General features: G+C 44.6%; 1 protein-coding gene across 8 annotated transcripts in view; it reads left to right on the top strand.

Moving 5' to 3' along the window:
* The first annotated feature begins 605 nt into the window (after nt 1-605).
* LIMCH1 (LIM and calponin homology domains 1) overlaps nt 606-22380 on the top strand; it is a 285276-nt gene continuing 263501 nt past the window's right edge. For 2 of the 8 annotated variants that reach the window (XM_039540398.1, XM_039540393.1), the window contains exon 1: nt 626-1016. In XM_039540398.1, coding sequence (XP_039396332.1) covers nt 918-1016 — 99 coding nt within the window. In that variant the 5' untranslated portion in view covers nt 626-917. Of the gene's footprint in view, nt 1017-22380 lie in introns of all 8 variants that reach the window. The other 6 variants (XM_039540391.1, XM_039540390.1, XM_039540392.1 and 3 more) reach the window with 6 other exon arrangements.

Genomic DNA, 22380 nt, shown 5'->3' with positions numbered 1-22380 from the left:
CAGGGAAGCAGTTCAGTTAAACCCTGTTACTGTGAAAAAAATTGGCCACAGAAAGAAGGGAAGCCAAGGCACAGCATCTCAAGCGATTAGCGGGAGACCTTCCCACAGTTCAGGAAAAGGGGCGGGGGCACCGAGGTGAAGGGACAAAGCTTGGCGGTACTAGGATGAGCCCCATAGTTTTTGTTTGGATCTGGGCAATTAAATCCCACCCGATGTCCCCAGCCTTTATCCTTGTATTTTCATCGTGAGCGCAGCAACCTGCCATGGAGCATGGCCCAACATAACGAGGGCTGTCAGTGTCTCTTGTCACCCTGCTGAACCGGACCTGGCTGCGCAGAGCGGGTTCCCAATAGGCACACTTGAGAATAAAGCGGGGCCCGCTCCTCCGCCTAGGCAGGTTGTTCTGCGGGCGGCCCCAGCCCTGCCTGAGGCTGATTGGGTGCCAGGTGCGCCTGGGCTCTTCCCTTGCTGCTGCTGCAGCATCATCTTTGCTCTGCGGGCGCAGCGCCCCCGCTAGCCCCAGCCTCAGTGCATAATGAGGCATGTGATTGCTGCTGTTTGTTGCTATTGCTGCTGGGGGCGGCCGGGAGGAGGCGGCGGCGGCGGCTTGGGCATTTGCATGGGCTGAAGGCAAAGAGGCTTCATCAGCGACAGCCTGTTTTTATTTTTAGCCGCCGCTCAGCGCGCGTTGCAGGGGGGCGGGGAGGGAGGGAACGAGGCTGGCTCCCGGCAGGGCGGCAGGACGGGGACACCAGCAGAGAGGTTACCGCCGGCGAGCAGCAGTCAGCCAGGCTGCAAGCTGCCCCGAGGCAGGGAGCAGCGGCCTCTCGCTCCCCTACCCAGAGGATCTGCCTGGGGGGTCGCTCGGCTCTTCCGCGCGAGCCTCCTGCAGCGGAGGCACCGGCAGGGCTTTGCAAATGGCCAGCCCTCGGCTAGAGCTGGAGGAAATTCAGCCTCTGCAGCAGGACGCTGCCCGTCCTGAGCCAGCCTTCGCCGAGGCGCGGCACTGGATCGAGGTAAGAAGCCCTCGCTGATCGCTTGGTAAACGGGCACCCTCTGAATTTCTCTTTTCCCGTGCGGGAAGCATCTAGTTACAAAAGAGGAAGGACCGGCCAATTTTCCTCCTCTCAGCGATTGTGGGTTTTTAACTTTACTCATCCACCCTTCTTCCCCCACAGAATAATGCCCCCCCCGTGCGATTTGCAGATGGATTGGCAAATTAACAGGACACATGCCCCAAATCTCAGTTCCTCTTCATTGGCACGGCTGCAAAGGGAGGCTCGGTGCAATGGAGCAGGCGCTGGAAGAGATTTAAACTGTTGCAGATTAACGGGCGCGCATTATGTGGTTGTTTGGATGGGAGGGGGGGGGTTCTCGTTTTTTACTCCCCGCCCCTCTCTCCCAGTTAATCTCTTAATCGCATTGGTTTCCTCTGGACCGAAAGGAGACGAGCGCTCGTAAACAAGAGCTTGATTGAGAAGATGACACCGCAATCACCTCTCGTTTTGTGCGTTAGAAAGGTGGTGTGCAGTGCAGGCCATTCAGGTGTTGGACCACGCGTGCTTTGCAATGATCTGTCTGTCTATGGCATCTGCTGAGCGCTGAAACGGGCTGGGGATTTGCAGTCTCTCTGATTTGGATCAGATGTCTCTGTATTACTAATTGCATCCCTGTGGATATGCATATGTTTCCTTGAGTAGCACTCCATGCACTACTGTGCATAGAGATCAGGCTAGTGAAAAAGAGCTGCTACTGCAAACATTCAGCGTAATGAGAGAGGAAATGGCTTGCCCAGTATAGGCTATCCTGATTGGTATGTGGTTGCAGATGAGGACGGTGGCTATGATGATCCATGGGAGTAACACTTTCACAGTGAGAAGGTCATTCTGGATTGACTGACATGCAGATTATTGTGTGACTGATTTACAGTGCCTGTTGTTAACTAGGTCTGTAAGAATGCAGAACTTTCCATGACACCACTACAGCTTCCTTCCTTGATAACTATGATTCCCTCTTTAACTATGAGTTGGTCTTGCTCTACTGACAGGGTGAAAACACTTTATTTAGTCACTGGTCTCATGTTTATAATAGGTACAGATATTATATATCCAGACTTATGAAATTTGTTAGTGCATCCAGCATGGAAAGATAGAGCCCTTTACATAGGGGTTAATCTAATCACCAGTACAGGAAAACTGTCATGGTATCATAATTTATACCACTGTTTCCTTGAGCTGCAGGTTCCTAAACGTAAATTGAAGCCCTGAATAGACGTCTGCAGTTTCTATTTTAACAAAGTGTTTAGGAAAAATAATACTTTAAGTTTGTTCTGAGACGGTTAAAAATTTCTGAGGGATATTCTGACAGTATAGTTAGTTCAATGATCTATGAAGAATAATGGTTCTTGTTTCGGTATTAAATAAAAGGGTAATATTGAGACAGAGATGAGTAAAACTGCATTGATGAGGAATTGGTGGTAATTGTGTGTGTCTGTGCTCCTCCCCCACCCCAAAGAAAAATAGAAGAGGTCCAGAAACTAGGGTGACCAGGTGTCCCGACTTTAGGGTCTTTTTCTTATATAGGCTCCTATTAACTCCCCCCCCCCCAATCCCGATTTTTCACATTTGCTGTCTGGTCACCCTAACAGAAACAGGAAATGAAAATGATGAGAACATGGAAAGGCTTCTGTATTTAGGAGAAGATGATGAAAAGATAGGGACTAGTATCTTTAAAAGAAAAGTCAAATAAATTAAAGGGAACATGACAGGTATATAAAATACTGACTAGTACGGAGAAGGTAAGTAAAGTGCTTCTATTTATTCCTTCTTACTATGTAGGGACCAGAAAACATAAAAGTATTGCCTTTTGAATTTCATCGTAAAGCTGAGAGAAAATAGTACTTTTTTTTCATACAGTGCGTAGTTACTTCGTGACTATGAGTTTCCCTGGGTTATGATTGAAACTAAGTGTTGAGTGGGATTCAAAAGGACCTATGTGTAGTGAGACATCTGTAGTTCCATTATATGATGATATATGGAGTTTAAATCCTGCTTCTTTAGAGAGTAAATCAAAAACTGCCTGAGGTTTGGAAGAAATTTTCTCAGGAGCAGTTTATTCCGCAGTTCACCAGGATAGGGATTCTTCTGTCTTCCTCTATGCATTCTGTTCTGGACTAGATGGACCGACCAGTGTTCTGAACAAGGATGTATCTATCTAGGTTTCTATATTGCATCCATGTGTATATATAGCACCTTCTGTACAGCATTGTCTGTATGCGCTTTCTCTCTTCTTAACCATTTGGTATGGAGAATTTGGCATTGTGCGCTGTGCAATCTCATTGCTGATGACAAATGTGAATTGCATTATTATGACTTTTTTTATGTCTTAATGTGAACTTGAAACTGTTGTAATAGCCACTGTTCCTTTCAACAGGAAATATTTCAGGAACATAGAAATTACCATATTTGATTACACTGGTGGCCTCTTGAGTCGAGTATCCTGTCTCTGACAGTGGCAAACTGTCTTCCTAGTGATTCAGTGGAAGGTCGAAGAAACCATATATTTGGCAGATATGGGTTAATCTGCCGTCTACATCAGGTCTCTTCTTAATCTGTAACAGATTGGTTTAAACCTGGAAGAAGGAAGTCTAATATCTCGCCCAAAACTGTTGTCAGCTTTGACTGTTCAGACCGGACAGTTTGGTGCAAAGCAAGGCCCTACACTCAACTTGATGGTGCCTGTTTCACTAACTTTTGAATACTATATCCAATCAATTCTAACATTTCAGGGAATGTTCTAGGCATCAATGGGACAAATACTATATTTTTATGGTGAAAATAAGAAAACCAAAAGGGGGCAATGGAGGACACACAAGCCCCTGGCATCTAGTTAGCAGATCCAGCAGTGTCAGCCAGATCTCTAATTATCTACAGCTCAAAGAACCAGTTGATAGCAGCCTTTAACACCTTCCAGCATCATCCACTCTTCCTTTCTCCTCCCCCAAATCCCTCAGCTCTGCCCGTCCTCCCACTACAGTTTAAAATTGTGACACCCTGAATGAACCATCCTGGACAGAAAGAAAAGAAAAATAATAATGGGGGGCCATACAGCGCCCATGGTATGGGGAAGAAGGTCATGGGGGTATTTGTGGAGGGATGCAAGTAGCCCCTTCTTAACAGCCTTCTAGCTGTTAGGTGCAACTGTTTAGCTCAACTGCTTTTATGGGCCTCATCACTAGTACCTGCGCACCTAACAATTCATAATGTATGTCTCTCCACAACACCCTTGTGAAGTAAGGAGGTACTATTTGTCAGATGAGGAACTGAGGTACCAAGAGGCTAAGTGACTTGTCCAAGGCCATATAAGATGTGGTGGAGTAGGGACTTGAACCCAGGTTTCCTGGGTCTCTGGCTAGTGCCTTGACTACTGGACAATCCTTCATTGTTTAAAGCCTGTTTGAATCTTGCTAGTTTTTAGTCTCCATGACCTCTTCTGGCTATGAGTTCCATAGTTTAACTTGGTGTATGAAAGTTTGTCAAGGGGAGGTAGAGCTGATGTGACTTATGTGGTACAGTAGATAGTATATTGAAATTCTATTAAATTTTCTGATTAGATCATAAATCTGCTTAATGTTTTAGGAAACCATAATTCCACCTCACACCATGTGTTTAGTTTCATATCAATATAAACAATACTCCTCTTTTTGTAATGGTAACCCAGTATTTTAGTTTTGCTTGGCATACACTGTTTAGATTTAAGCACCTCATTAATAACAAAATGGACTGTATTGGTAGCGCTGAGAAGACTTAAAATAAGTGATGTATCTGTATGGTAGGGCTTTTCTTTTGGTGCAGTCTGCATTATTAAAGGTGCAGTATCCCATTTCAATTAATGCATCTCAGTTTCACTGAAAGACTAGATCAGCCTTGCACAGTATAATGGGTTACTACAGCGAAACAACAAATCTCATTTAGTCTAGTGGCTTGTAATTTTGAAATGTCAGTGCTCTCTGATATGCTGATTTTTCTCAAATTAGAATAACTGATGGTTTGAAAGAACATTTGTAAAAGCAGTTATTCACAACACAACAATTCATACGAGGATAGTACAGCAGTAAAGTTGCATTTTGTGCTGGAGTAACTCCTGGGGTATTGTTATCTCATAATTGTACCTCTTAGGCTTCCCTCATTATGCTGTATATTCACTGTTGGGACTTCGTTCAACTAGGGATGGCTTTTCCATAGACTTGTACTACTTAGAAAATTTGCAAGCTGATAAGAATGCTTCCTTTATGGCTACTTGGTAATAATAAACAAGTCCTGTTTTCTCTCTCCTCCGCACTTGGCATTTGAATTTGCTGTCCCTAGAGGTGTGCACACTGCACAGCTAAAAATATCTCTTAATAAAGATCCCCCCCATTGGAAAAAAAAATCATGTGTTCCCTCTAGAGATGACTTTTGTTAGGGAGAAATTTCCCAGGCTATTGGCTTGTTGGATTGGGTCGGCTTACTGGGCAAACCAGCTGGCTTTATAAGGCCATGTCTCTATGTACAGCACTGTTGCAGCGTGTCTGGTGAAGATGCTTTATGCCAACAGGGGAGAGCTTTCCCACTGTCCAAAAAAACCCCCACCTCTGCAAACAGCAGAAGCTGTTAGTGGGAGAAACTGTGCACATGAGTGCTTATGTCGGTATTACTATGTTGCTCGGGGGGGGTGGGGGTGGAATATTCACATCCCAAGTAACATATGTTTTGCCAACATAGGCTGTAGTGTAGATCAGTGACTCTCAACCTCTACAGACTCCAACCTTTCAGGAGTCTGATTTTGTCTTCTGTACCCTAAGTTTCACTTCACTTAAACTATTTGCTTACAAAATCAGACATAAAAAGACATAGTGTCCTGTGACACTATTTACTGAAAAATTGCTGACTTCCTCATTTTTACCATAATATTATCAAATAAATCAATTGGAATATAAATATTGTACTTAGAGCAGTATAAACATTTCATTGTATGAAATTTTAGTTTTGTCCTGACTTCTGCGTACCCCTAGGGGTACACGTATCCCTAGTTGAGAACCACTAGGGTAGACCTAGCTTGTGACTTCTGCACAAAAACACGTATCTGGTGATGTAGTTCATCTTATTCTGGGATTAAGATGAAAATCCATCTTTGAATCCTTAAAAGGGCGTGGAATGAGAAAGTTTGCAGGAAAATCCTATGAATTTATTCCTGGGAGAATTTCTGCCCCACTGCACATGCGCAAAATTCATGTGCTGTGCAGAATTTTTTTTCTCAGCAGAAAATAACTTTTGCTGAGAAGTGCTGCAGCAGTTATGAGTTTTGCCCACCAGTGGCTACTGCGGAGCCAGAACAGCGAGCAGTCGCAGCTGCGGATAGGGAAAAGAAGAGGCTGCCTTCTTCACAGTGCCTTGCCCATAGGACCAGGTCAGGAGGTATGGGATATGGTGGGACAGACAGAACGGGGCATGTGGAGCTGCTGGGGTTGGGGGGTGTCACAGACTAAAGTTCAGAAGGGCTAGTGGTGGGGACAGACTGGGGTGGGGGCTGAATGGGAGTAGGGGTGCAGGGACACACTGGGGATGGGTGAGGATGAAGGCCGAGTGGAGGCACAGGGCCACATGTGGGAGTTCAGGGCCACATGGTGATGGGAGAGGAGGGGTGCACAGACACAAGGGGATGGGTGAGGGGGAGGGCTGAGTGGGGCACAGGGCCACATGGGAATGGGGGAGGGGGTGTAGGGAAACATGGGGATGGTGGGAAGAGGGGTGACTGAATGGAAGAGGCTAGGGGTCAGCCAGGGTCTGCATGGGGAAGGCTCCCTAACAGTCCCTCCCCCCCACCTATAAAAATCCCAACTGTTCCATACTTCTCCCACCCACCCAGGTTCCCACTCCGCAATTACTTCCTTGTCCCTCAGCTCTTCTGTTACCCCTGACTCTGCCAAGCCTTTGCACTACTTCTCAGGGGTGTGGGAAATACGTTTCTGTATTGTAGTTAAGATGGATTATTACTCAAAGTTCAGTAATAATATGCGTAGTAGGGAATCTATTTGTCAAATAAAAAAAATCCTGGATCTTTTTTGTTGTCTGTATTGTTACAGACATATTTGCGGACAGGTATTTTGAAGTAAATTACCAAAATAATTGAAACTGGTGTGAATATATTTTGGCAAATAAAATATGCAGAATTTTAAAATATTGTGCACAGAATTTTTAATTTTTTGTTGCAGCATTCTCCCAGTATGTCTGAAAGTGAAAGCTCTTTATGGGGGAATACCTTTGGCTCCCAATATATGGCTGGTGCTCTGAGGCTTAAGAGCTTCACTGCAAAAAAAACAATTTTAAGAAGCGAGGGGAGGAATTCATTGACCCAGTCTTGACTACTGAGTTAAGGAATCTCAACTGGAAAACCTATTCAAGTAGGTATAGGTTTAGCTCAGTCGGGGGAGGGATAGCTCAGTGGTTTGAGCGTTGGCCTGCTAAACCCAGGGTTGTGAGTTCAGCCCTTGAGGGGGCCACTTAGGCATCTAGGGAAAAATCAATACTTGGTCCTGCTAGTGAAGGCAGGGGGCTGGACTCAATGACTTTTCAGGGTCCCTTCCAGTTCTAGGAGATTGGTATATCTCCTATTATTATTATTCGAGTAGCTAGTGATCTAAAGTATAGCCAAAGGGATTCAGGTTTAATATAAACAATTAGCTTAAACACACTCATCATATTCAAAACCCACTTGTGATATGTGCTTTGAGAGCATGCTCTAACCTTATTTGAGGGGCACTTGAGGTAGTTTATGCTTGTTTATATATAAATACTCATCAAACGATTTGGACCCATCGAGTTGAGCACATAGCTAGACAGTCCTTATTTCTATTACCCTTTTCTTCCTTTCGCTGTTTGTTTAAACATTCCTTTCACTTGAAGTGGTTTGTGTGAGAGCCTTATGGCAGGAACTTTATCTAACTGTGTATTAGTACAGCTCCTAGCGCAGACTGTCCCAGTGCAGTTTGGGTCCTTTAGGCACTAATGCAATATAACTAATTCTCCCGCTCTTTTTTTGCTAAGTAGGGGGCAGAGCTTGCAAAGCTTTCTTGATACAGATAGTGCTTGTGAAGCCAATACAGCTATCCTTGGAAGCATGTGAGTAAAGTTATTCACATGCAGAGATTTGTATAGTATCCGACCCTACGACCCTAAATAATTACATTATTATCCAACTGTTGAATGAAAATTGGTTAACTGGTGAATTAACTTATGGCTTTGAATGGAGCAGTGGCTTACCTAACTTATGCTTATCTAGCAGTAGTTGTAACTGAAGCTTCCTCTCCCTGATATCAGAAGAAATTAATATGAATTTGTTAGTAAAATCTGCTGGGGATAGACTTACTGGAAATAACAAATGTTTTTACATAGTCCCATTTTAAGTGTAGGGACCAGTCTGTTGGTCCACTGCTATTTCTGTTCTGCATGATGAGTACCACAGGCTTTTAAGGCACGAGACCAGCTGGTGATGAGAACTCTCAGGAGACTGGATATGATATAAGATTTATGCATTTAGGGTCCAATTCAAAGCCCATTGAAGACAATGGAAAGACTCTCGCTGACTTGAATGGGCTCTGGCTCAGGGCCTTTGTCATTGTTAGGAGGATGTTGGTCATACAGTGGATCCATAACGTAGCCTGAGAATGACTCTTTGGATGAGACTGAGGTCCATGGCTCATTTCTGTTCTTCTGGATATATGCCCATTTAAGGAGGCCACTGACTTCACAAGGGTTACTCCAGATTTGTATTGATTTAAATGAGGGCAGAATTTCACTCTATCTGCTCCAGGCAGAGTTGGTTACCACAGACAAGGTGGATAGAATATATCAAACTATTCAGTCTGGCTAAAATAACCCTCTTTGTTCAGGCTGTCACCTTCTGGAGTGTTTTCCTTTCCCAGTTGCTTAGCAAACAACCTCCTCTCCTTTATATATGCACCCAATTCCCTTATCGTGAGATCACACTACTAAGCCATGTCACAGGTGGCCCTTGGCATGAGGTTGTGGGTGGGAATGGTCAGAACAACAATGTACATGATAATGTTAAAGGGCAAATGTCAGTAGTGCAGTACTAAACTGTGCAATGTTTTACAACTGTATTAATTTGAAGGAGGGGAGGGAAATGTTCTCTCACAACTTACTTTTAAATTCTTTGCTTCATCATCAAGAGACTACGAATAAGAAAAAATAGCCACCCTTAATGCTGGACCCTGCAATCCAGTCAGTAGAGAGGATCAGCTTAATAACAAAACCAGTTAACCCTATTCCAATAAGTCTGCTGATGTTAATTGTGTAATATTTTTGAGGAATAAGTAAGTGATTTGATTGGTCCTCAGGAAATAAGGTGAGATGTTGACTAAATAGGGAGGAAAAAAAAGCTAATGGGGAGAGCGGTGTTATTTTCAGTCTTTTAACACTAGACGACTATTCTGTCGGATAAAAACTAGGCGATAAAACGTATGTATCTCTGTTTGGAAAAACCTGCCAATATGGAAACTGGTGTTATCCAGTTACCTGTGGATAGGCACTTCTGGATTTGGGCTCTCTAATTATTCCAGATGAAGAAAATTGTAACAATACTATATAAAAATTAATAAATATTATCCCTCCTATGTTTAGCCAGGATCTTAGAGAGGGAAAAAAGCCCTCAGTATGTCCTAGGGATTAACTATGAACAGACATATTCAGTTGATTAGAAAAGGTTTTCTGTGGACCAAGATATTGTTCAGCTTGCAGTAGGGTATTTAAGGACAATAGTTCCAATAATGTGTAGCTTTTTCTTTTAAAAAAAAATAAAATTCAAAAGGTCCTTCCTGTGAAGAAGTCTGGTGTCTTGCAGTACTGTTCTGCTGTGTGGCTTCTGTAATGGAGATCAAAATCCTTAGTGACAGGTCTCTGCACAATTCAATCCTTAAGACTCTAGCACTCTGCTTTTATGTAGCTGCAGTTTGTATGCCCTTGAAGGGGAGCCGGTGAAAGTCACTTAACATTCTCTTTGACGCTACAGGAGTGCTTTAGAAGCTGCGGATCAGGACCCCATTGTGCTAGGCTCAGTATAAGCACAGAACTCCTTATTCTTATGGCTTTGCTCAACTGTGGCCCTTTTAACAGGTCATGTTGTCCTTTCCTCTTCTGGAAAAACTTCTTAAGGCAATACGAAACGTGTTGCTGCCAAATTAACTATTTTTCCTAGATAATTTGTGCTATTTTTGGTTGAGAAAGCTTCACATTTTCTTTATCTTAGATATCATTGGTTGCCTTGGTTTTGAGACCTTTAATCTCACTGAAGTCATTATGTAGCCTGGTCGGCCAACATGGAATTGAAATTACTCTTATCGCCATTACAGGGAAGGCACTTGGTATGAAGTGCAAATTTAACAGATGAGAACTCAAAAATGTTGAGTCCTTCTAAAATAGTCTTGTGCTCATGTTAATATTTGATTAGAACATTCCTCTAGCATTAGAATCCGTGTCAGCCAGTCTCAGCAGAATAACTTGCATAATATTGTTAAAAAATTGCTAATAATTTGGTATTATGAATGTCCACTTGATATACTTAAGGCTGCAACTAAACTATGTGAGGTGGAAAAATCCTTTTTATAATCAAATCAACAAAAAGCCAAGCCGATTTCAACATTGGTAGGTTGGGGGCCGGGGGGAAATATTTCAGTTTTGAAGAGAGTCCTGCATTGTAACATGCCCTTTTTTAATTTTTTAAAAAAAGGCAGGAACAGGGAGAAGAACCTACTTTGGTGGCCTCCCCTGACTGACTTAATTTAAAATCCTATTTGACAAGGTAAAATTGTGAACAATCACATTGCTATGGCTTGTTGGCTCCAGAGGATTGTTGATTCATTGGGCGCTCCCAAGGCCAGGGAGCAGCAGAAAGTAGGTAAGGAGATGAGGGTTCTTCAATCCCCACATCTCCTGTGTGGAGCCAAGGGAGCAAGACTGGGTGAGAGGGAAATGCCCTCCATAATGCTACATCTCCTTCCTCCCTCACTTCCTCCTGAACTTTCTGCTCTCACCCCTTTCCTCCTTCCCTCAGACCTTTTGAGGCTCCCAAGGGGGAAAAAGGCCAGTTTCTGCAGGCCTTGCTAGATCTGCATTGGGCAGGGCTGGAGAGAGCATGGCTTTGTAAAGAGAGCTTTCTTCTCTCTACATGGCCCTTCTGAGATATGCAGAAGAGGGGAAACCTTGCAGAAAGCCCTAGGTGGTTTCCTGGCACCTTTCCATCAGTCCTAGAAGACTCGTTGGGACCACTCTCTGCTTCCTTGGCCTGTTGGGGTCGGGGCTGAGTAGGCTACCGGTTAGTGTCTCCTAAGTCTCTCAAAGAGCTAAGGCCTATGGGATGGGCTGATAAAGTTTGCTGGATGCACTGGCTGTTGGGCTGGAAAAGTTTTCTCAGGCTAGGGTTGTGGGTGAATGAGTGATGGAATCTTTATGCCCTGGTACTCCATGCAAGAGATAGCAGGAGTGGCACAGGGGTTCTTCAGTCACTATGACCCCCCTCCCACCATGTGGGGTAGGAACAAGTGAAGGAAGGCTTTTTATTTGTATTTATGTTTTTATTTATTTTGCTGACTCCTGCCAGCTACATTCCTTCCCTTCCTGTGACTGTTCAAAAAGCCAACAGGAAGACAGCTGTACCTCCCGTGTTCTTTAGAAGGAGAGCCCTGGTCCTGAGGAAGTAGAGAAACTTTCAAGAGTGGGGTTCCCTTTTTATGGGCCTTAGTGGGTTTTAGTTTTACCAAGCTCAAGTGCCCCCCCAAAATGATGTCAGACTCCCCAAAAATCGTGATTGGCTTAAAAATTAACTTGTTTAAATTTGAGTTTTTTACTTGCTTTCTGGCTTCTAGTCCTTGCATTTGAGTGATGGTTGAAGCTTTTTCTTGCTAACCATGAGGGCTAGAAATGTGCCTTACAATAATAAATAAAGGTGAGGTTTCTCAACTAATAACAAAATTCCAGGAGCTGGGGCTTCAAGCTGGGTTCATGATTTTAGAGCAAGTCTCGTAATTTGATGTAACACTAGAGTTTGCAGCACCAGGACTTCATTACAAAGGATCATGGTCAGGGTGGGTGCAAGGATGTTTCGCGCCCTAGGTGAAATTTCCACCTTGCGCTGCCCCCCTCCCTGAGCCCTGTGGCAGCTCTCTGCCGCCACCTCCACCCTAAGGTCCCCCCCACCCCCCGTGGCAGCTCCCCATCCTCCTGCCCTAAGGCTCCTCCGCTGTGGGGTGCCCCCCCACAGCAACCCCCCCTGGCCCGGGGAGCCGTGCGGCAGCTCCCCACCCCAGCTCACCTCTGCTCTGCCTCCTCCGCAAGCACGCCATCACTGCTCCACTTCTCCTGCCTCCCAGGCTTGCGGCTCCAATCAGCTGTTTGGCGCCGCAAGCCTGGGAGGGAGAGAAGTAGAGCGGGGCGGCATGCTCAGGGGAGGAGGTGGAGCAGAGGTGAGCTGGGGCGGGGAGCGGTTCCCTTGCGTGCCGCACCCCCCCCCCCTTACTTGCTGCAGGCGGCCCTCCCCAGGTCCCTCTGCTTAAATGCCGACGACGACCAGGGTGGCTGAAGATCTGGCTGCTGCGGTCGCTGCTGAAGGACTCAAAATGCTGCCTCCCAAAATGCTAGTGCTCTAGGCGACCGCCTAGGTCGCTTAATGGGTTGCACCAGCCCTGATCATGGTTGACTGTAGGTGGCAGGGGACTTTGCCAGAAAGCTAAGGGGGCATTTGCTTCCTGTGGACTCCTACAAGTCTGATGGATTGAGACTTTCCTTTTGGGGGCCTGCTGGGTTCTGGAAAGGAGCCCTGTTCCTCCAGTAAACCTTAGCATTTCAAGAATGCTAGAGGTTAACTTTCCCCCTGCTCCAGTTTATTGGAAATTAACGTCTCTCTTCAACAACAGGCCACAGTCTCTCACCTAAATGACCACAGGTTTTACATTCTCTCTCTCTCAGTAGGGACAACAGAAGCAAAACCTCCTACTTGTATAATACGATGCTGATATTAATGAGTACAACAATCATGAGCAAGTGTGAGCAGAATGGTTTCAAGACTACAGTAGAAATGGGGCTGTGATTATATTTACTTCCAAGTGCACTGAATTCAGAAATCCACAAGACTAGGTCTACAATCTGCCATTGTAGACCAAGGGAGTGAGGAGATTGGATCTAGATGAATTTTTTTTAAGTAGTTATAAACAAAATGCATTCCCGTTCCTCACTAACTCTTAACCTAGTTAGTTTTTGAACTACAGCATTTGTATTTGAAATGCTTTCAGATATGACTTATTTTAATGACTTTTAAAAACAGTATTGATTTGGAAGTCTTAAAATAGGAATTTATGACTAATGGTATTTAGTGTTTGGGTTAAGGTTGTACATCCCTTAGAGACAGGGGACTTGGAAAAAGTCCAGTCTTCCATTTTTACTATTCATGGAGACATAAAATAGGTCCATGCTCTTTTAATACTGGGAGTGGTGGGTGACAAGGGTTGGAAGAGTAGGTGGGAATAGGAGCAGAGAGGTTGGGTGATTTCGGGGAGGGGAAGGACACCAGGAAGAGGGACATGGTGGTCTGAGAGAAAGTAATGGCAGGGATGTCTGTCAGCCCCATGTGTGTGCCATGATCTGGTGATCCTCAGCCCATTCACAGGGGCATGACCCCTATCCTCCCTCATATGAATCAGGTTCTGGAGAGTGCTTGCCTATTGGTGTAAGAGGACCTGATCCCCTCTCTCTACCCTTCCAAGTGAGCTGGATCAATGTGGGGGTCCCTGCCCACTGTATGTATGCCAAACTCTGGGGGGCCCTGGCCCGTCTGTGGTGGTATGACCCCTCCCTCTGCCATCCTCATGTGAGCAAGGTTCTGGAGGAGCTTGCCTTTCTTGTGGGGTCTGAGCCCCTCTCCCTTCCTGCCCATGTGATCTGTGATCTGGGAGCCCTGCCCTTGTGTGTGCATCACAGTCTGAGGGGTTTTTGTCCATCTATGGGGGTGTGACCCTGCATCCCTGCCCTCCCTCATTGGAGCCAAGTTTGGGGCTTGCCTTTCTAGGGTGTCTAAGCCCTTCTCCCTACACTACTCGTGGAAGCTGGGATCTGGGGTGCTTTGTCCATCTAAGAGGGTTTGAGCCTATCTCCCTGTTCTCCCCAGCCATAAGTCAGGATCTGGAGAAGCCCTGCCTCTCTAGGTGGGGAGCTGAGAACAGGCATGCTTGGAGAACATTGGTGAGACTAGGGTGAGGAGCTGAGAACGGGTATGCTAGCCACAAATTAGTAACTCTCTAGCAATGGGGAGGTTAAGATGGGAACACCCATTGCCAGGAATGAGATGTAACTGCTCTATAGCTATTGTTTCAGGCTCTATTGGTCCCCACGGGGTATTCTGTTTCATTTGAGTACATCTCATTGAGATGAATAGGCCCCTCAACACCTCTCTGAGCCTGCTGTGGTGCTGATGGATATGTAGAGCTCCTTCTTTCCTTTCCTTTCCTTTCCATTCCTTTCCTTTCCTTTCCATTCTTTTTCCCTCTCACTTCAGACAGTAATAGAGGAGTGCCAGCTTGCTCTAGCTAATGTTGGGAAGTCCTTCCTGTTCAAAGGATGATTCTTCTAAGGGTACGTCTACTCTGGAAACTTAAATCGCTGCCGCGGGAATGCTCCTCTGGCAGTGCTTTGAAGTGTGAGTGTGGTCACGCACAAGCATTGGGAGAAAGCACTCTGTGCTCCCGGTAATCCAGCTCCATGAGGGGATTCGCTCAGAGTGCTGGGAGCGTGGCTGTCTGCAGCCTGTCTATACTTGTGCTTTAAAGCGCTCAGACTTGCTGTGCTTGCGGGGGTGATTTTTTCACACCCCCGAGCCATCAAGTTAGAGCACTATAAAACGTAAGTGTAGACAAGCCCTGGATCTGTATATGCACATGGATTGTTTTGAAATTTGTTAGGGCTCAAGGGAGAGTAGGATTAGTGACCCAAAGGTGGGGTCACCTGAGCAAGTGGTTCCCAAGATACGGTCCACCCACCCAGCATTTCATTAAATCCACAGATTCTAGCAACTGGACAGAAATCTGAGAATGAACTGTAAACATTTGGGAAGAATCTACCCCTGCCTCTGTTTTGTTTTATTGGGGGTGCAGTGGGTGGAGCGAAGTTGTTGAGAAATGTAATCTGAATATAGCAGAATATTCAAAAGGTGCTGAAACCATTTTTTGGGGGGAAGGCTTGATGTTTCTCCATTCTTCTCGCCTCTTTTTAAAATTCAGATATTATTCAAAAAATCAGTTATTATCAATAGCAAATAAGAGCTGATGTTGCCTCCAGTCAGCCTATGGTGCCAGCCTCCATCGTGTGCTTGTTAAATTTACAAAGAAGTACTTTCGTGCTCTTCTCCCATGCTGCCCCTCATGCTTGGGAAGAGCTCCCCTGTAAACATCTGTAAAGCTACCTCATTGTCACCTTTAAAACACTTCTCAAACCATCTTTTGCCTACTCTCCCTACAAAAATGCTTGACCATGGTTAGGCTGCTGGGGTACTGAGACCCTTGTCAGCCATGCTGACCAGTATTCTCTCAAATTGCTGTATTACTCCCCGTCTGTATCTATTTGTCTTTTTATACTTTAGTGTAAGCTCTTTGGGGCAGGAACAAGTGTTTTTTCTGTGATTTGCGTACAGCACCTTGCCCAATGGGGTCCAGACATAGGGCTCCCAGGTGCTACAGTAATACAAATAATAACTTGTTTTCTAGCCTTCTGCTTCCAAAAGCTTTTTTAATTGAAAAACAAACACCCCTGAAACATTAGGTAAATCCTGCTGTTTGGCAAAGAGCTGTTTTAAGGAGAGATTGCATTTTTGGAGAAGAGGGGAAAAGGGAAGAATAAGAAGGAAAGGCTAATTGGTTGACCCACTGCTGTGGTAATCCCAGAAGTTCAATCCTGAAATCCTTGATTTTTATCTTCAGTCATGTGAACAGTTTGATTCCTTTCAATGGGATAATTTGCATGGGTAAAGATTTGCAAGATGTGGTTTCTTGAAACTTTCCTGAAGTCCAAGAGTGTGGCTGTTAATGTGAAGACTAAATATTCAGCCTGGCAAAATAAATACATATATGTGACAGCAACAGTACTATATGTTGTGTTGTCCTCCTTTGCACCACCAGACGCCAGGGAGATAATCATAAGCGGAATTTGAACACTGTGGTTTGGACATAGAATAAAAGTTTTGATTTTTTTTAAGTGGTGTTTGCCAGTATGTTGATTCATGAAAGATATAAAGAAAACAAGCTGCTTCTGTAGAAGACTGTAACAAGATGGGCAAAATATAAGGATGAATCCGTTGTAAAGGTGACTAACCTGATTAGGAAGAACAACATTAAATTTTTATGAAAACCTCCCCACAATATTTTAGCCTTTGGAAACCCTACAAGAAAATTCATCATAAATCTTAAATGTTCAGGCAACTTAAAGACCCTTTATCTAAAATCTTGGCTTTTAAATAAAATAAAAATAAAGGCAAACCAATGTCTCTTAATCAGGAGTCTGCAGCGATTCAGCCTTGCTGTGGATTTTGGTTCTCTCCAGAGACCTCTGTTTCTTTTTTTTTTTTTTCTTTTTTCTGCACCCATTTCACTTTCCCTGGAGATATCATTCTGCTCAGATGTAGTGTGCAGTTCCTTCCTGGATGTTTAATTTTTGACAGTCAGCTTGCTTAAAAAATGCCCAACTTAAGTTAAAATCAATTTGAAAGGACCCTTAGTCTTGCAACCTTTTTTTTTTTTTTTTGTGCCCACTGTAGGCACTAGGTCTAGAAATCTTAGCCTCAGAGCTGTCCAGGCATGCAGGGCACTTCTAAAAGTGGAAGTAGCGGCTGTTCCTCTGTGATTCCTGGCATTCAGAGTGTTCCAGATTGGCACATCGCAGCTGGGAAGCTCAGAAATCACTCCCCCTACATTCATCTCCTCACCAGGGAAGTGTTAAAAATAAAACTGGTCAAGCTGCTTGAGTTTGTAGGATTGTCTACGCCACTATTTTAAGTACAATCCCAAGTCTGTAGACCCAGGTTCTTAGACTTGCTACTGTGTGTGCATTGCAATGTAGAAATACCACGAGTAGCTTTGCCAAGTAACTTCCCTTCCTCCCCTCTCTGCTCCATGCCTCCCCTCCCGCCCCTTTTTTAACATGAATATATCCCAGGCAACAGACCACCACGTTTTTCAGATGTTCATTCATGAGTGGTGGTCTTTTGCAATAACTCTGTAGCTGGATTAATTTATATCTCCACACTTGGAGAATGAGGTGCATTCAGCGCTTAAGACTTCTCAGAGAATGTTAAGCAAAAGCAGCTTTACTTTTTAAAAGTAGAAAAACCCAGTCTAGTGCATTTGTTACTTTTGCCATTTTATACCTTCGCAAACATCTGTTTTTTGTGACTCGCTTCAGGGGAAAAATACATCTCTTCAATAACTTATTGAAAATATGAAATATTGAGGTGTTTTTGGCAGAAGACATAATTAAAATAAAAGATCTAGTAGAGAACTTGTCTTCAAATGCTCTAGGGTTTTATCAATTTTTCATTCTCTATAGATTTTTCTGATTTCTTAGATGTATTACCATTTGCTTAAAAAATGAAATGTTTATTTTTGGTTCTCAACCAATTTAAAACACAATCTTTCACCAAAATGTGTAATCTGCCTTGAATCCATGTCTGCTTATTCTTCAAATAGTGGTTAATTCCTTTTTTGAAAAAATCGATGACAGCCTGAAACCTAACATATACTTTTTGGAAGCGAGCACATTGGATTTTCTTTTTCATCTGAGGATTATGTATTTTAAAATTGTTCCATCTTCATCCGTAAAGACCCCTGAAATTGGCAGATGATAGGCTTATGGCTAATTTCATGAAATCTATGTATAGGCTCAAATTGTATTAAAAGGTGGTTGTGTGGTACACCTCTACCCCAATATAACGCGGTCCTTGGGAGACAAAAAATGTCACCGTGTTATAGGTGAGACCGCGTTATATCAAACTTGCTTTGTTGTCTCCCCCTCCCCCCCCCCGTTCCTTGTTCCCTGACTGCTCTGATCCCTATCCACACCTGCCCCCTGACAGGCACTCACCAGCAGCGGCCCAGCCCCAGTCTGCTCCACTCCGCCAGCTCCCAGCCACGGCGCTCCAATTCCTGCTGTCAGTGAGTGCGGGGAGGTTGGGGAAAGGATGCCCCTCGGCACTCACCAGCGGCGGGAAGCGGAGCGCTGCAGCAGGGAGCTGGCAGAGTGGAGCGGACTGGGGCCGGGCACCGGGCTGCTCCGCTTCCCGCCACCGCTGGTGAGTGCGGGGGGGGGGGATCCCTTCCCCCAACCCCCTTCCCCTGAGCAACATGGCTGGGGCGAGGGAAGCAGAGCGGGCTGCTCCTGGCCCCCCGCTAATCCCCTGGGCCACTCTGGGACTGTGAGGCCCCCAAAAGTGCCCTCCCACAGCTCCTGCCCCCCAGACCCTGGTGGGGGGAGCCCCTGACCGCCCCTGAGACCCAGGGCCGCCCAGAGGATTCAGGGGGCCTGGGGTCTTTGGCGGCAGAAGAAGCTCCGGGCCCCGCAAGCGTTTTCTGGGCCCCCTGGAGCAAGTGAAGGACCCCGCTCTAGGGTCCCTGAAAAACTCTCATGGGGGGGCCCCTGTGGGGCCCAGGGCAAATTGCCCCACTTGCGCCCCCCCCCCCCCCGGGCAGCCCTGCTGAGACCCTCTACCCCTTATCGAGACCCTCCGCCCTGGCCTGGCCCGGCACCCTTAACACGCTGCCCAGAGCAGCATGTCAGAGCTTTACCGGTGTATGCGAACCCACGTTATATCGGGGTAGAGGTGTATATGTTTTTGGCTTTTGTTTTGCTATCGGTGCTGGTATCTCCCAAGTAAGAAATAGCTAGAGTGACCAGATACCAAGTGTGAAAAAATTGGACAGGGAGTGGGGGCGGGGGGTAATAGGCACCTATATAAGAAAAAGCCCTGAATATCAGGACTTGTCCCTATAAAATTGCTATATCTGGTCACCCTAGAAATAGCACAAACAGGTTGTACATTTGTTAATTATTTTGGTAGAAATTGTCTCTCTGAACTGAAGGTGTAGAAGAGGCCTCCTAGCATCATTCTCTGCTCCTTTTCCGTGACCCAACAGAAAATCATTATTCATAGGTGTGGCAGACGTGGGAGGGGGGAAATAGGTGAGGCACAGAATGGCTACCTCCCACTGGAATTTCGTGCCTGAATTAGGCCCCAATCATTCAGCTGGATTTGTGCATTGCAGAGATGCCCCGATATAGATCGCCTGGAGAAGTGGGAGCCTTAATGGCCAGCGCTAACTGTTCTAGAGCAGTGGAGATTTTCTGGTGGCATAGGTCTTACAGGAACTGCACTCTTTAGTGAGCATGAAAGGAGCCAAAGGGGGATGTGAATGAACACCAGTGTTTTGGTTAGGCGTTGTAGAGGGGAGAGCAATGTGTGGGTTATTGGTGCCATCCTCTCTTCTTGGAGATCAGTATAGAGATGTTCTTCTTCTCTTACCATATTTTCTCCCTTGGAATATTGTGTTCAGTTCTGGCAAACCTATGTCAATAAGGGGATTGGTTTGGGTTTCAGAAATGGGCGACAGACACTTAGCGCTGTGGAGAGAGCTCCATACAAAGAGACTTAAAAAGATCAGGACTGTGTTTAGTGTGGAGATACACCAGATAATGAATGGCATGGAGCAGCTAAATTGCATGCTCCTATTTTTCACACATTCGTACAAGCACAAAGAAGGCCGCAAACTTAAAACTGAAACTAAAATACTTTTTAAATCAAGGCATAACTAGTCTATGCACTCATTGCTATTGGAAATCTATTGAGGCCAAAAATGGTAGGGTTCAAAAAGGATTACACACTCACATGGGGACGGAGAACACCCTCAATGTCATTAGATAGGGCTTTTTAAAAAAAAAAAATAAAACCAAGAAACCCCTCATGTTTCAGGGAATAAGACATTTCACTGAGATGAGGAAGAAACTCCCCTGGGGGACCCTGGAGAGTGGTGGTTATTCAGTAGTTGCCCTAACAGTGGTACTAGGTTAGATGGAACAGTGATCCTGTATGGCAATTCCTGTGTTCTTCATTACATTCATGGGAGTGCCACTAAAACATTTTTGTAAACAGTTGTGTTTTAAACCGTATATTGGGCTGTTTACATATCCCTACCTTTTTAAAAGCTGTTTCTTGTATTAGAAGTCCAAATTTAGATCCTTAAAGGGAAGGGAATTTATAACTAATGAATCTTGGGTAGATTTTTACACTCTAAAATAGTTCTCCTTTTCATAATGTTTGAATGTGGTGTGACCTACCAGGTCCGAAGGAGAAAATACTTTTGGCAAGGAGGGATTCCTGGCTTTCTAAATACAAAGCACCTTTTTCTATCCCTGATGTGTTATATGTCCAGCAACTTGTTCTAGGTCTGTTTATTGCCTGGCCAGGGCTCTGGGTTACTGTTACTCTTTTTGTGGACAACATCTAGGGTTTTGTGTTCAGCGAGGTTACAGACTAGAGCGACCCTGAGATAAAGAATATTGATAGATGAGTTAATGGGTAGAGAGCAGATGAGGTGGTCAAAGATGTTTTGTTTGCTTGCCTGCTTGATGCATTTTAATCAGACGGATGTCACCTGTGTAGCTTCTAGATCAGTGTTTTGAACATTGAATGCACTTTATAATTTATGGGAGTCTCCTTGTGGGCAGTTATCCTGAAGAGTGCGTGTGCGTTTTGTTCTGTTTGATTTTTTTCCCCTGAAGTTTAGAGTCCAGTTCCTCCTCCTCTGCCCCTGCATCCTCATTTTGATGACTTCTACTGCTCCCATATACTTTTAGAATTTTTGCTGTAAGAATGTCCCTAGATTGCTGCATGTCTGCTCCCTCTGGTGCTGTTTGAGGAACTGAAGGCTTCTTTAGTGGTGCAAGTCCTGATGTGGTGTTGGTGTCCTGTGTGTCGCAGGAACCAGCATTTATTTAATAAAGTTCCAGAGCTCTCATCTCCTCTACTGCTCCTTGGAGCTCAACCAAAAGGGTGCGAGGAAGTCTGGGCTCAAAGCAACCACTGTATCCTAAACTTCTGATGAATGAACATTTAGTAGTGTTCACCCTGCTCCGCCTCATTCCAAGCAGTTCCAAATCTGATGTGGAGAACATAACATAAGAACATAAAGAGAAGAGAAGTAAATAAGAACATAAGAATGGCCATACTGGCTCAGAACAATGGTCCATCTAGCAGAGTCTTCCAACAGTGACCAATCTTGATGCTTCAGAGGGAATGAACAAAACATGGCAATTATCAAGTGATCTATCCCCTGTCGTCCAGTCCCAGCTTCTGGCAGTCAGAGGTTTAGGGACACCCAGACCATGGGGTTGTATCCCAGGCCATCTTGCCTAACTGCCATTGATGGACCTTCCTCTATGAACTTACTTTTTTTTTTTTTTTAAACCCAATTACAGTTTTGGCTTTCACAACATCCCTTGGCAACAAGTTCCAATGAGTTGACTGGGTCTTGTATGAAGTAATACTTCCTTTTGTTTGTTTTAAACCTGCGGCCTATTAATTTCATTGGGTGGACCCTGGTTCTCGTGTTATGTGAAGGGGTAAATAACTTCTGCCATAGCCTCTCTTAGTGATCTCTTTTTTTTTTCTAAGCTGAACAGTCCCAGTCTTTTTTTCTCTCTCTCCTTGTGTGGAAGCTCTTCCATACCCCTAAAGATTGTTGTTGCCCTTCTCTGTACTTTTTCCAATTCTAATGTATCTCTTTTGAGATTGGAGTAATCAGAGCAACACTCAGTATTCAAGGTGCAGGTGTACCATGGATTTATATAGTGGCATTATATTTTCTGTCTTACTATCTATCCCTTACCTAATGGTTCCTAATGTTGTTAGCTTTTTTGACTGCCGTTGCCCATTGAGCAGATGTTTTCAGAGAACTAGTCACAATGACTCCAAGATCTTTCTTGAATGGTAACAACTAATTTGCACCCAAATATGCATTACTTTGCATTTATCAGCATTGAATTTCATTTGACATTTTGTTGCCCAATCACCCAGTTTAGTGAGATCCCTTTGTAAGTCTTCACAATCAGTTTTGACTTAGCTATCTTGAATAATTTTGTATCATCTGCAAATGTTGCCACCTCACTGTTTACCCCCTTTTCCAGATCATTTATGAATATGCTGAACAGAACTTGTCCCAGTGTACATCCCTGGGGAACCTGCAATTTTTTTCCTCTCTCCACTCTGAAAATTGACCATTTATTCCTACCCTGTGTT

The sequence above is a fragment of the Mauremys reevesii genome, linkage group 5 (assembly GCF_016161935.1).
Source record: "Mauremys reevesii isolate NIE-2019 linkage group 5, ASM1616193v1, whole genome shotgun sequence".
Classification (NCBI taxonomy): Eukaryota; Metazoa; Chordata; order Testudines; family Geoemydidae; genus Mauremys; species Mauremys reevesii.
Note: the sequence above shows the minus strand (reverse complement) of the source record. Positions and strands in the feature narration are given on the sequence as shown.